We start from the raw sequence: 13,473 nt of genomic DNA on the forward strand, positions 1-13,473 counted from the left end.
AGAGAGAGAGAGAGAGAGACAGAGAGAGAGAGAGAGAGAGAGAGAAGAATGTGTGTATATGTGTAAATGTATCTTTAACATTTTGTTCTTAGCTGTGAATTCAGAATGCTTCTCAAGCCCTCAAGCGGGTTTACCTGGGATATGCAACTATACTTGATTTGTTTTTTAAGAAGAAGTGATCCCGAGAAATTGCATTTCTTGTAAATCAAATCCTATTTTAAGTGAAAAGAGCAGTGATGCTAATTAAAGGATATATGATGAATCCTTTGTAGAGTTTATTACATCCCTACCAGCAAAGATGATATCTGACCTTCTTTCATTTCTTGGTTGAGATTTTCTTGTCTTGTATTTTTTTTTATATTAAAGTGCCCAAATTTAGTTCATACCACTGAAACTAGTAGGTGTGGTCCTTTCATTCATTGAGGGGATGTCCATATTATGGACTCCTTTCACGCCTACACTTATCCTGTAAGGTGGGGTGACTTTCCATCTTACAGAAGGAGTCTCAACCACACAGATGCTATTACCCACTAGAATCCATAGAATGTGTGTTGCATCTAAACTTGTGGCTGTTCACTTGAAGTCAGGAAGTGTTGTCTATAGTCCCAGCATTTCTTCGTTCATTCTTTCCAGCCTCTTCTGAGGCCATCAGAATCTATTCTGTAGCAAAGGACAGCGTGAACAGAGCTCCAGAGTTCACATATTGGGTGGTAAAATTCTTATGACCTAAAATAATAGCAGCCCTGTTGTAAATTTTATCATACCCAAGAATAAATTTGTCAGGTGCATAGCTGTAGTTATTGGAGGGTCTACAGCTGTTTCATTGCTTAATATTTTTTATGGTATGTAGACTATAAATCATTCAACACTGATTCCATATTGAGTAAAGATGTTTAATGTTGGTAGTCTTATCCCACTGTACCTATTGCTATGAAGAGCCAGTATGACCCCCAACCTTGCCCTCCCTAGCATCAAAGGTCACGGACCCACATCTGTGTCCTACTTTGCACTAATCTGTGCTCTTGATTCCAGTACTACACTGAACACTCATGTAGTAGAGTATGTAGTATGTAGTCACAGTGACACTATCTTCCTGCCTGTCTTTAGTTTACGGTTTTGAACACTTTCTTCAATTCCCACTTAAAATTGCTTCTTCTAGCTTCTTGAAGGTGGTACTTAGAATTTTGCCTCTACTGTGGGGACTGTGTATTTTACCATTCAGAGCAGGAAAAGAGTGGCTTTCTCCAGTGTAGACACCGAACTCTGTAGGCTTACTTATTGTCACAAAGGGTGATGGCAGCTCACTTAAGCAGCTGTCCTGAAGCCCGCTCTGAATTTTTCAGAAGTAGCCTGATGCAGACTGAGGTGTGGGAAGTCTTACTCTAGCCCTCTTGCCTTTATCCGGCAATGCTAAATTCTGTGTTGGCATTAAATTTTTAAAATAATTCCTACTCACTTCTGATGTTGGGATTCTGGATTCTATATTTTTCCAATTTCTTGTGGCCCATTGATTTGATCTCAGCTGCTCTACATACCATAAAAATATTAAACAAGGAGGCAGCTGCATCCCCTCCAATAGCTACAGCTGTCCTCCTGACACATTTATTCTCGGGTATGATAAAAATAAGAACCTGGTTCTTATTCTTTTTCAGTTAGTAGAGTTTTGCCACCCAATCTGTGAACTCCAGATCTTGGCTCAGCCCGTTCCTTTGCAGCAGGTCTCCAAGATGAGCACTGTGGCTAGTGAGGAGCTCCTGAGGGGCTTTGGGAGGGGAAGATCACATAGTCAACTAGATCCCGCTTGCTTCATTTTTAGTGCTTTGCTTGTCATATTGCTTAATGAAGTAGCTATGCTCCTGAAAATTTGGCTGTAAAACATTATCTGTGAGATAATTCATACCTACTCATTGAGCTTCAGCTTTAAATTAAGCACGCATTCCTCTGAGGAAATAATTGGCTCCAAGACTAGATATAAATTATACTAAACACTTCATAAGCCTTCTGAAGTCACATATTGAAGGAAAATCTTTTCCTAAAACACTAATAGGAATTACAGTTTTTTTTAAAGTCAGAAAATATAAATATCATATGAAAGACGAATGGCAGAAGTAACTGTGCCTTAGAAGCAGAGCCATCCAAGGGCTGCACATAGGCCATATGTAGCCCTGGAACTCTATGATTGAATACAACCTGTTGAGTCACTGTATCATGAAACGACTGTAATCACTCAACCTAATCAATCATGGTATCTATAAGTATTTGACAAACTATCAAGTAAACTAGTTTTCTAGATGCATTGAAAGGCAGAGATAAACATGACCAGGCTCCTATTGTTTACAAAGTTCAACTACATTGGGGGAAAACCAGGTCAGAGTGTGGCCCACAAGTGTTGTAAAACACCATTATAGCTACAGGTTCAGTGACTGCACAAAATAATTTCCTGAAAAACTTAATGTCCTCAACTCAAGAGACTCTGGTTCTTAACATGTTAAGAGAGCCCACATAGCTATGCTTTGACCAATCTCTCTAATATTCAATAAAGGGCACATACTAATGTACCTGGGATGCATATAGTATAGAAAAATGTATGAATAAAAACAAATTTTAGTATCTCACAGTTATGGATAGCTTGATATGTAAATCAAGACATTTGTTAGTCTAGTGTCTCTCTAACAACTTTGGAAAGGAAGTCTTCTTCTCCCCTACCACAGCTTCAGTGTTTTCTGGCAATCCTTGGTATGTCCTATCTTATTGAGGGCAGTCTACAATAAAAAGATGAAAGTCTCCATCAAAACATCAAAAAGAAGGAAGGAGAGAAGAGAGGCATACTGAGACGCTATGCGGAGTAACATTTGATGGATAACTAGGCCATAAGCATATCTTTCAGTGGGGACTAATCATCTCAAATTATATAATTTTCATGAACAAATCAGAAGATGATATGAAGGTATGACTTCCTTAGGTAGACAAGAGACAGAGCAGTCTATGAAAATGGACTTGTCATCGTCATATCTAAGATGAGAACTAGCTGACTTTACTATGGGTCACAGCAGGAGGGGCTGCCATGATAATTCAGAGGATAAAGATCTTGTTAGTTGAACATGAGCACTGGATTTGGATCTCTAGCAACCACATAAGACCTTGACAGCTGTGGTAGGCAGAGAAAATGGATCCCTGAAGTTGGCTAGCTAGATTGGCTGCAATTTGTAAACCATAGCTACATGGAGAGAGACTCAGGCACAATACATAAGATGGAGAATGACTGGGGAAGACACCTGCCATCAATTTCTGACTGCAGCACACTTGTACACAATACATACATGCACTTTCCCACACTAGAAAATCTGTCTCTGTTTCTATCTCTGTCTCTGTTTCTCTGTCTCTCTGTCTCTCTCTGTCTCTCTCTCTCTCTCTCTCTCTCTCTCTCTCTCTCTCTCTCTCTCTCTCTCTAGCATGCACTCTCACGTGCGATGCACACAGACACAAACTCCTTACTAAATGTGCTGTAGAGGGCTGGAGAGATGGGCTCAGCAGTTAAGAGCATATACTGCTGTTACAAAGGACCCAATTTCAGTTCCCAGCAGCACATTTGCTGGCTTCTCACCACCTGAAACTCCAGCTCCTATGAATCTCATGCCCTCATCTAGACTTTGTGGGCACCAGCATTTGCATATGCATCTTCTCCACACCAATGCAGGACAAACTCCAGTGGGTGTCTGATGGGTTCCTTTCCCTGGGGGCTTTTACAGGAAGGCACAGGCATATGTTTGATCCACTTGTGGTGTCTGAAGGGTTGTACCATGAAGAGGGGAGTACTTTAGGATCGTGAGTGCCATTCCCACCCAAGGATGCATTTTCTTTAGAAGAGAAAGCCAACTTATAAACAAGCAGCTATTGATCATGAAGAGAGTCTTTCCGTTGGCTTTTATCAAGTGCCTTGCCTTTTTCCCTCTTAAGAAGCCTGTAGCAATTTAGAGAGTGTGCTCAGTTAAGTTGTTTTTGTTTTTTCTTCCTCTTGTATTCTTTCTAAGCTCTTCATGCTAGAGATAAAGCCTTGATCAATTCACAGCCAGAGTGTAAATGCTGTTATAAGAAAACTTAAAAAAAAGAAAGAAAAGGCTAAAACTTCATATTTCAGTTGAGCACGTTCTACTCATTTGTAGCAATAGGAACATCAGTTCTGGAGCTCCCGCTTTCAGATCATTGCATCTGTATTTTTTCACCCCATTTTTTTTTCATTTATGCCTCTAATAAAGAAAAATTCCTACTAAGAGAAAGTGAAAGCTGTGAAAAGTAAAGTTTATAACCCCCTTTAATGCAAAGGAACTGCTTTTCCCAGTTGCTTTAGACAAAAACTGTACTGGGAAACAATGGAATTATATGGGTGCCTCAGTTTCTCACTTTGTCTGAGCACCTATGAGGGTAAAAATAAAGTCTCCTTGGTATTCCTATGGCTTGAGTACCTGAATATTTGGATCAACAGACACCATATGTCTTGCCGAAATCCTAAACCATCTGGTTCTTTTCCTTACACATTGCCTGGCAAGAACAGATGAATTTTCACGGTCACTCCTACCCGCCATGTTCTTGCAGAATACTTGATGAGTTCTAGATGCCAATGACCATTTCCCAGCTTGCATTTCAGCTTATGAATATACTCCTTCCAAGCATTCGTTATTTTTTTCTGAATGTCCACAGATTAAGTTCATCACAACTCAGCTTCTGCAAATCCCAGTGTGATCACAGCAAGCATATCTAGATCATAGATCTAGATAAAAAAAATACACAGACATGAATTGGAGAAATGAAGTGTCCAAAAGAAAACTTGTTCTTTTTTGTTACTCTGTCTTGGTGGACTAAGGTGGTACTTGTCTCTACCTGGCCCTAAAAGACCCAAGGTCCCACCAATCATCAGAGTGACAGTGGAGGCCAATCCAGAAACAGCTGTCCAAAGCTAATTTATTTCCTAATGCTGAGGCCCTGTTAATTTATAAATTACACTGGTAATTTGAGCTATTATTAATTTCAGATGGTGTAGGGCAAGCCTAATTAAAATATGACACCAATTGCCACACATATGTACCAAGGACTACCATTTAAAATTAATGGGAATATTAAGTGTGACACTGGTCTCTGAGATGCTTTGCACAGTAATTATAGCGTTCTAGCGCGAAAAGATCTGACAAATGTTGGCCAGGAATTGGTAGTAAATAAACAACAGCCATGCAAAAGGAATCACAATTTCTTTACTGGAATTCCTTCTCACTTCCTCTTTTCTTCCTCAACCAAGGTTCTAAAGAGTATATTAGCCTGAAATGACAATATTGGCACAGAAGTTTCTAACAGTTGATTCTTGAGTCTTTGGAGGATTCAATATCATGGTCTTTAGGGCTGGATGGGCTGTGAGCTCTGTTTTCTATGCAATCAGTGTACCCTTGCATCTTGTGGATTTAATGTTTTTCGTGTTTTTTATGAGAAGTTGGCATGTCTTTTCTCCTTCAAAGGGGATAGAAGAAAATGCTGATACCCATGCAGTACAGATTCTATAAGGCCTAAATATATGTGACTGAGTGCTCTGGGCCAGTACAGCATTGCTGGGTGGTGGAACAAAATTATCCTGGCTAAAAAATTTTAGGAGAGTGGACAGTGATGGCCCTTCCTTACAACACAGTGGGATATGTTTATTTCTCTATTACGGTTGCTATTGTTACTGTTGTCATGACACCAATGCAGACAGCACTATCATGTATAGTCACAGGATACATTCCATGTACATAATGCTTTGGATTATGCTAATTTCTTAGTTACTGGTTTTATGTTCCGGATTAACAAAAACATGTGACATTGTGGAGGGATTTTTATTTTTTTATGGCCTGCATCCAAGAGAACCTCTCCCATTTCTGGGGCTGTCCACATGAATGCAGTTTCATGCCACCTCCCTCTGTGTCTCTCTAAAGCATTTAGGATTAACAGCATTGCCAGGTGGGTAGTACATGAGAGTTTCCAAATGTTTTCATGTACCCTGTGTTCTTTTTCCCTGTCACTTTCAGTAACTTCTTGGGATAGCAGACCTATTGTGTGTGTGTTACACTTAGAAAAGTGTTTCTCCATTCCTAATGATAATCCACTTTCAGTTTTTTGTCCCAGGACTGAACATAGTGCCCCTTCTGCTCACCTTTCATAGCATCCTACTTTAGGATACTGTCATTCTCATTATCCTCATTAAACATGGAAGGGAGGAGAATCACAGGAAGTAGACTGCATTTACCTCCTTACTTCTATTGTCGGGGACACTAGGAACAGAACAGCTTCAAGACATACCTTGGACATGTAGATTCTCTGAGTGTCTTGGGCTCAGCCAGACACATGGCACATGCCTGTAATCCTATCATTGTCAACAAGATGAGGTGTGCAATATCTAAGCAACATAGTGAGTCTGAGGACAGCCTAGGGTATATGAGATCATGCTGGGACTTAGTCTTTGTGTAACTGGATGCTTATGACTGTACATCATGTATGGGATATGGTATGGATATGGACTTATTATTAATGATTTTTCCCTAGAGAAGAGAAATAAAATTTTGAATGTTTAAGTGATAGGGCAAGAGTTGTAGTCATGACTTCTTACTCTTTTCCCTCTGCTCATCTTGTGGTTGGACATTGCATGTGTGGTCCTGATGTTGGTTTCTTATTTGAGTTTTATGCCTAAGAGTTCCAGGAGATTAATGTCTGGAAAATTGGTATCTACCTATCTGTTTTTCTAAGGTATTTTAGCTTTATTCGTCTCACAGCTCATTTTTCCTGTATAATTGTGTATGTGTGTGTGTGTGTGTGTGTGTGTGTGTTATCCTTAGTTGACTCATGCCCAGGCTGGCAATATGCAGCTTAGCATCAGATGCCTACTTTAAATTGTGCCTGGAGGTCAGAAAGAGTTAAGGTGCCTGCTCCAGTCCCAGAGCTGGACCACCTGGCACAATCCCAGCAGTGTAAATGTCAAAATTATTAATCACTTATGGAGATCCAGTTAATTCTCTCCATACATGAGTTCAGTAGGATCACAAACACTGCAGCTGGGACACTGGGGAGGCTAAGGAAAAGAGGGTATGAAAGCAGGGAAAGATATAAGGAAGAGAGAAAAAGACAGACTCATTCTGTAGAGTTCTTCAAATGTTCAGCTGACAAAGTGACATTTCTTTAGGTGTTAGCGGTTCATACTTTGTTTTCTAGTGAGAGTCCTGGGCCTTTGCCTCCCACTCACTGCAATCTCTCGCTCTCTCCTGCAGCTGTTGGCTTTGTCAGTGAGGATGAGTACCTGGAGATCCAGGGCATCACTCGGGAACAGTCAGGCGAATACGAGTGCAGCGCCTCCAACGACGTGGCAGCACCAGTGGTCCGAAGAGTGAAGGTCACCGTGAACTGTGAGTGGCCTTGCCAGACCCCTCTCCTTAAGTGTGTGAGAGTGGCCTGCTACCAAGACTGCAGCAATGAACCAGCCCGCAGAGGGACAGGAAAGACCCAGTGTCACTTCGGGCTCTCTGCTTTCAAGAGAGTCTAAAGTCATCTGTTGTTTTGATTTGTTTCACATCCCCCGGTACCACCCTTCTTTCTAAAAGTAGTTGAGAGTAACTTTATGTGATACCAAACTTTCATACATGACTAGCAGACCAATAAACAGCATTGAATGCATGCTTTATATAAATGTACTTTAAAATCCAAAGTTTTCCTGTAATTTAATCACATGAGGGCGTGGCACCCTTTCCAGACAGATCCTCTCAGTAGGCAGAGAGACCTGAGCTAGAACAAAGATTTGCCTGTGTGTGCTCTGCTTTTTGTATCTCAGCCTTTTATAATGAAGATGTTTCAGTACATAGACTACAATTTGAATACAAGTAGATACAAATGCAAATTGGAAGAAAATCTCTAATTTTTATTTTTAACTAATAGAAGCAAAGTGAAAAAAAAAAAAACACTGAAGGCCACTTTGTTTTCCTTTTATCAACCTAAATTCTGCATGACATAGACCTACATGAATTGTCTACCAATTTCTCAGCCCTTTTCTTCTGGGTTCCTTGCTATGTGCCTTAACTTGGTTCCCTAGGACTTGTGGAAAGTTCTTGCTTACAACAGAATGTAATCTAAGACCTAGACCAGCAGCACAGAAGCTTCTGCCCTTCAACATGGGTGGGTGGGGGAGGGGAAGGGCAGCAGAGATTAATACTTGGTGTGTAGTGTCTTGATTTGTGATCCATTTTGAACCTAGATATCATGAAACACTTTAAGTAGTAAATGTAATACAGTGCTACTCTGTGTCCCTATTATTAGTTAAAGTTTATTTTTAAGGAACCTTAAAATTATTTATGATTATTGACTCAATATTTTTTTTTAAAAAAGTAGAAGCAAAGGAAAAAATGTTATGGAAATTAGTAAAAGGGGGAGTCAGCCCATGACATATGAAATATAAAGCAGTAGCCTGCAGGGTTCATATTCAGAATCTGCCTTTACAATGCTAAAGCAAAGGAAAGGTCATCTGCTCTAAGATGTATGTCATCTGCCAAGATAAAAGCAAGTGATTTTCTTAGGAGAAACCTTGCTTGTCCTAGTACTGTGACCCCAGAGAAAACTCTCCCCAGGATCTGTGCAAATTGACACTTTCCAATATAGTCCACACATCATGTACAATATCCCTGCATCAAACAGAACTGTAATTTCAGTGAGCCTGGTTTTTTAATACCCACCAGGGCAAACTGCTGGGATGCCACAGGTAGCTGAGTGAGGACTTCAAATGAAGGCACACCAAGCAAGAGGGTCTAGTTTAGCACAGGATCCATTTCAGAATGCCCGTGGGAAGGACTGGTTTGTATATCCTTCAGGCAACTCTCCATGAATATTATTAGTTATAACTGAGCGAGTCGTAGGTGGGAATTGAATAGTTTGAAGTCATACACTTTGACAAGAACCCGATGCAAAGGAAATTCTATGAGGATGATTAAAGGTGCTGACGGACACCCCATGGAGTGTAAGGCTGATGGGTGGGTATCGTCCTATGAAAGTTAAAAGGCTTTAAACAGGCACTGTTGCAAAAGAACTGATGGCTCAACCTCAGTACTGAGACCAGAAGCAATGTATGCTGAAAAACAATGACTTTCTTTAAATTAGCATCCATTTCCGATTCCCATTCTCTGCAACAATCCACACAGCAGTCTGATGATGCAGATCAGTAGAAGAGGCACAGGGATTAAGAAACAAAAACCTAGGAAAGGACCAGGCTTTTATTATTATTATTATTATTATTATTATTATTTTATTTTATTTTATTTTCAAGTGTACTCTTAAATTGCATGGGGCATCTTCTTTCTGCAGATCCACCATACATCTCAGAAGCTAAGGGCACAGGTGTCCCCGTGGGGCAGAAGGGGACTCTGCAGTGCGAGGCTTCGGCAGTTCCTTCAGCAGAATTCCAGTGGTTCAAGGATGACAAAAGGTACTGTCCTCTCCGCATCACCCTCCCTTGAAATTCCCAAATTGTTGATATTTGAATTCCTGGGAAATCCTTCTCCTGACATGGTATGGGGGCGTGGTGTGAAAGCAAGACTTTCTAAATTCAGAAAAGCTCCGCTAGGCTTCCATGTCATCTTCTGTATCATCACTCGCCAAACAGCATGATTGAAAGATAATATAATTTAGCCAAGCAAAATAAGAAAACAAAAGCCACCAACCACGCTGTGAACCTTGAGAAGAATGTATTCTGCAGAGAGCTATTTTTAACACTTTCCCAGGCCTAAGAAATTCTCTTTGACTCTAGGAGGGGCTCTCAAGCTGCCTGCCCGTCACAGGTCTCCACTTCCCTCCCTGACGTTCTCAGTGCCACAGTGTACAGGTCTACGACCTTTGTGCACCCTCCCTTGTGTGCAGGTTGTCCTTTCCCGGTAGGAGAAAAGAGTCAGGGTTGTTCCCTTCCTTGCCATTGTCACAGCCATCACTGGGACATTTGTTGTGAGTCCCTGAAGATGATCAGCTTGAGGAGTTATCAAATTGCATGTCAGTGCAGGGGTCAGCAACTCCATATAGCCAGGCAGCATGACAATTACCACTATCAAAGAGCTATTTGGAGGTGGATGAACAACATATAAATGTGTGAGCTCTGTCTGTGTTCAGAATATTTTCATTAAGAGCAGAGGTGGTGGCACTAGAGGTACAAGAAAGTCCTGGGAGATGTGTGGATGGTTGAGCAGAGAGAAGGAGACTGGGGATCAAAAGCCACAAAGAAAGTTTAAGAAAGAGCGGTGGGAGGCTTCTCTGTAAAGGAAGCATCTTCTTACTTCAGGGCTGGGGCTCACTTCACTGGCTTTTGTCTCCTTGTGCAGTCTCTCAGGCCTCCCAACATCTTCTAGCTCTTCAGCCAATAAGCTTCATTTTATCTAGACTCAGGTCACTCCATCATAAGATCCCCATCCAGTGAGGGACCCTGCTGGGGAGTTTAGGACACATCCCAGCAGCCTCTGGTGAGGTATGTTAGAACGAAGGCAGGAAGAGGTAGGCAAAGCCACTGAAGTAAGAAATGGAGCTGGCTGTTTTCCTTCATTCAAGAAAACATAAATCTTTTTCCCCACCACCCTTCTTATTGTAATAAAGAGAAACTGAGGCTCAGAGTCCTACAATTCACCTCTGTTTAAGAACACAATTGACATCTCAGTGCTAAGTTACAGCACTCTATTGTTCAAATTCTTGATATGGAGAAATAGAAACAAAGTAAGCTTTCAAAATGTGAGAAGAAAATACAACAACAACAAAAGAAATGTGTATTGAGGCGAAGGAAAGGAGAGCTGTCCTTTTGCAAAGTGCCACTCCAAGCAGAGGCCACCAACTCTGTCACCATTTACCCTGAAGAAAAATGGATGCAGTGCTCTAAAGCTGGCTAGAAGACCTTAGTTCAGGCAACTTTGTGGCCTCCTTAAGATCCTTTTTACATCTTTCTTTTTGCTTCTTCCCCTTGATTTTTCTGGGTCCACTTATTCATTTGCTCCTTTATCCATTTCCAAAGGTCTCCCATTGAGCAGTTTTCTCTGTCCTCCCAGTAACGATCATGCCAAGAACATTTCTACTATGTGGCCCTTGCTTTTCTTGTTTGTGCCACTGAGGCTACAAGGGAACTGTGGCCTCAGATCTCAAGGAAAACATGACATCTGTCCCAGTAAATGACAACTGAAGTCCATTTCATTTTTACTGACACACACAGAATTCCACCACAAATAGAAGAAGCTTTGGCCAGGACAGGCAATTTTCTAGACGACTTGGGGTGCAGAGGGCTTCTCTTGACTGAGATAAGCTTGCTTCCTTACCCTGTGTCTGCTGTCAATCAAACAGAGAGGAGATAAAGTTCTATACTTAGGAACCCTGGCCACCTAACAGAGACAGTAGCCACTGAGTGGCCTACAGCAACTTTAAGAAACCTAGCGTGGGTAGCAGTCAGGGAAAGGTGATCCTTGAGTGCCTAAGGGGTGATTGTCATCCCAGGGCTGTGAAATGCTGCTAGCGACCCTGCACTGTGGTTAGGTACAGATATTTCTGAGATGTCAAGCGAGCACCTGCTTTGGGTAAACCTCTTCCTGCTATAAAGTCGAAATCCAGTTCACAGTTTGGTTCTGCTGCAAAGATGTCTTACTTTACCTAGCACACTGTTAAGCTAGTACATGGGTTCCATACCCACAAAGCTTGCAGAAACTTCTCACAGTGCCTGTGAGCCTTGGACAGCACTCCCTAACAAAATTAACCTGTGTGGAACAACATGGAGCTAGAACAGTGGCCTCTGGTCCCATAGCAGGGTGCCTCCTTCCACTTCACAGAGACATCAGGCCTCTCAGTGAGGATAGTAGACTCACACCAGTTCACAGCCCTTAGCTTTTGAGAAAGGAAGACACCTAGAGAAATCTCTCTAGACTACAAAGCAAAAAAGATCCTGTGAGCCCAACAGCTCACTTGCTCAGAAGCTAACATGGCCAGAGAAGACAGTTCCAGACCAATCCCCTGAGATACTCTGGCAGATTGCTCTTCACAAATAGTTGTGTTAAGTAGAATGTGTCTTTATGATGATGATATCATGAGGGGGTGGAGATATCACTACTCTTAGATATTTAGTCCATCCTATGAGAAAAACTGACCATGTTTTCTTTTTCTTCTCCCTTCCCCTGCCTTCCCTTTTCTGTTCCTTCTTTCACTAGACTGGTGGAAGGGAAGAAGGGAGTCAAAGTGGAAAACAGACCTTTCCTTTCAAAACTCACCTTTTTCAACGTCTCTGAACACGACTACGGGAACTACACGTGCGTGGCCTCCAACAAGCTGGGCCACACCAATGCCAGCATCATGCTATTTGGTGAGACTCTGCCCTGAGATGGGCAACAGGAGTGTGTGTAGTGGAGTAGGGCTGACGGAGGGGAAGAAGTGATCAGGGTAACCTGTGTGAAAGACTAAGGAGAAGGGAGAGAAAGAGAGAGCACAGTTACGTGTAAGATGTAGGCCTCAGAAGTGGGCAGAGAAAAATGCAATATTCATTTATCTGAAATGACAGAAGTCCTGAAATGGGAGGAAAGGGTGGCTTTAAGATGCCAAAAATGACTTTTCTTCCTCCTTCGTGATATCTCCAAAACTGACTCAGGGATTATAATTGGACCAAATAGTTAAGATCTCAGAGAGGAGCATTTACAGCTTCAGTCCTTTGCTCACTGGGCTAAATAACATGTTCCCTTTTCTGAAACTTTCCCAGCCATTGGCACATAAGAAAAAAGTGAATAACATTCATAAGAGCTGAATCACAGCCCTTGGAATCCTTAATAATATTCATTTCAGAGACGGGCAGATAAAGAAGAGAGAAAATGGGATTTTCCAAGTTCTCTATTTGTGTCGATGGCTGGTAAAGACATTTGCCCATCCTCACCATCATCTTGAGAGATGTCATCTCATTGTTCATGCACCAATTCCTTCACTCTTTACTGAGGGACTAAGTTTATAAAGCAATTTTTCTGTCCTCATTTCATGCCTAGCCACTGTATTGGTGGCAGAAGCAGTAAGCAAGCTTCAAGGAAAGCACTGGATGCCTACACCTAGTGTGAGCAATGTCTATCTGTGAGGGACTGACTGTCCATGGCTTTAAGGCCTTAATGGGTACAGGTATTTCTGATGGGCCATGTGATTAACTTTTGCTTGCCCTTTGAGCACATTTCTCCATATCCCACCAAGTTCAATGACTGTCAAAAATTTCAATCAATTCTTCCCATCCCCTGGGTTTAAAATACACCTGGATGTGGTACAAAGGGAAAAGAGAGATGTGGACATTAATTCTTGCTCTTCTGAGAGATCCCAGAAGCCTCTCTGCCTCATGGGTTCTGCCCTGCTTTCTACCCCTGCCACGTGCCCTTGGTGCTAACAGCATATGCTCAGTGGTACTATCTCTGCTCCTACTCAGCATATGAAACACAG

General features: G+C 41.7%; 1 protein-coding gene across 3 annotated transcripts in view; it reads left to right on the top strand.

Annotated features, from left to right (window-relative positions):
- Ntm (neurotrimin) overlaps positions 1–13,473 on the top strand; it is a 419,704-nt gene that overhangs the window by 393,149 nt on the left and 13,082 nt on the right. For all 3 annotated transcript variants that reach the window (XM_052188773.1, XM_052188774.1, XM_052188775.1), the window contains exons 4-6: positions 7,284–7,418; positions 9,361–9,481; positions 12,219–12,370. In XM_052188773.1, coding sequence (XP_052044733.1) covers positions 7,284–7,418; positions 9,361–9,481; positions 12,219–12,370 — 408 coding nt within the window. The remainder of the gene's footprint in view (positions 1–7,283; positions 7,419–9,360; positions 9,482–12,218; positions 12,371–13,473) is intronic.

This window comes from Apodemus sylvaticus, chromosome 7 (genome assembly GCF_947179515.1).
Source record: "Apodemus sylvaticus chromosome 7, mApoSyl1.1, whole genome shotgun sequence".
NCBI lineage: Eukaryota > Metazoa > Chordata > Mammalia > Rodentia > Muridae > Apodemus > Apodemus sylvaticus.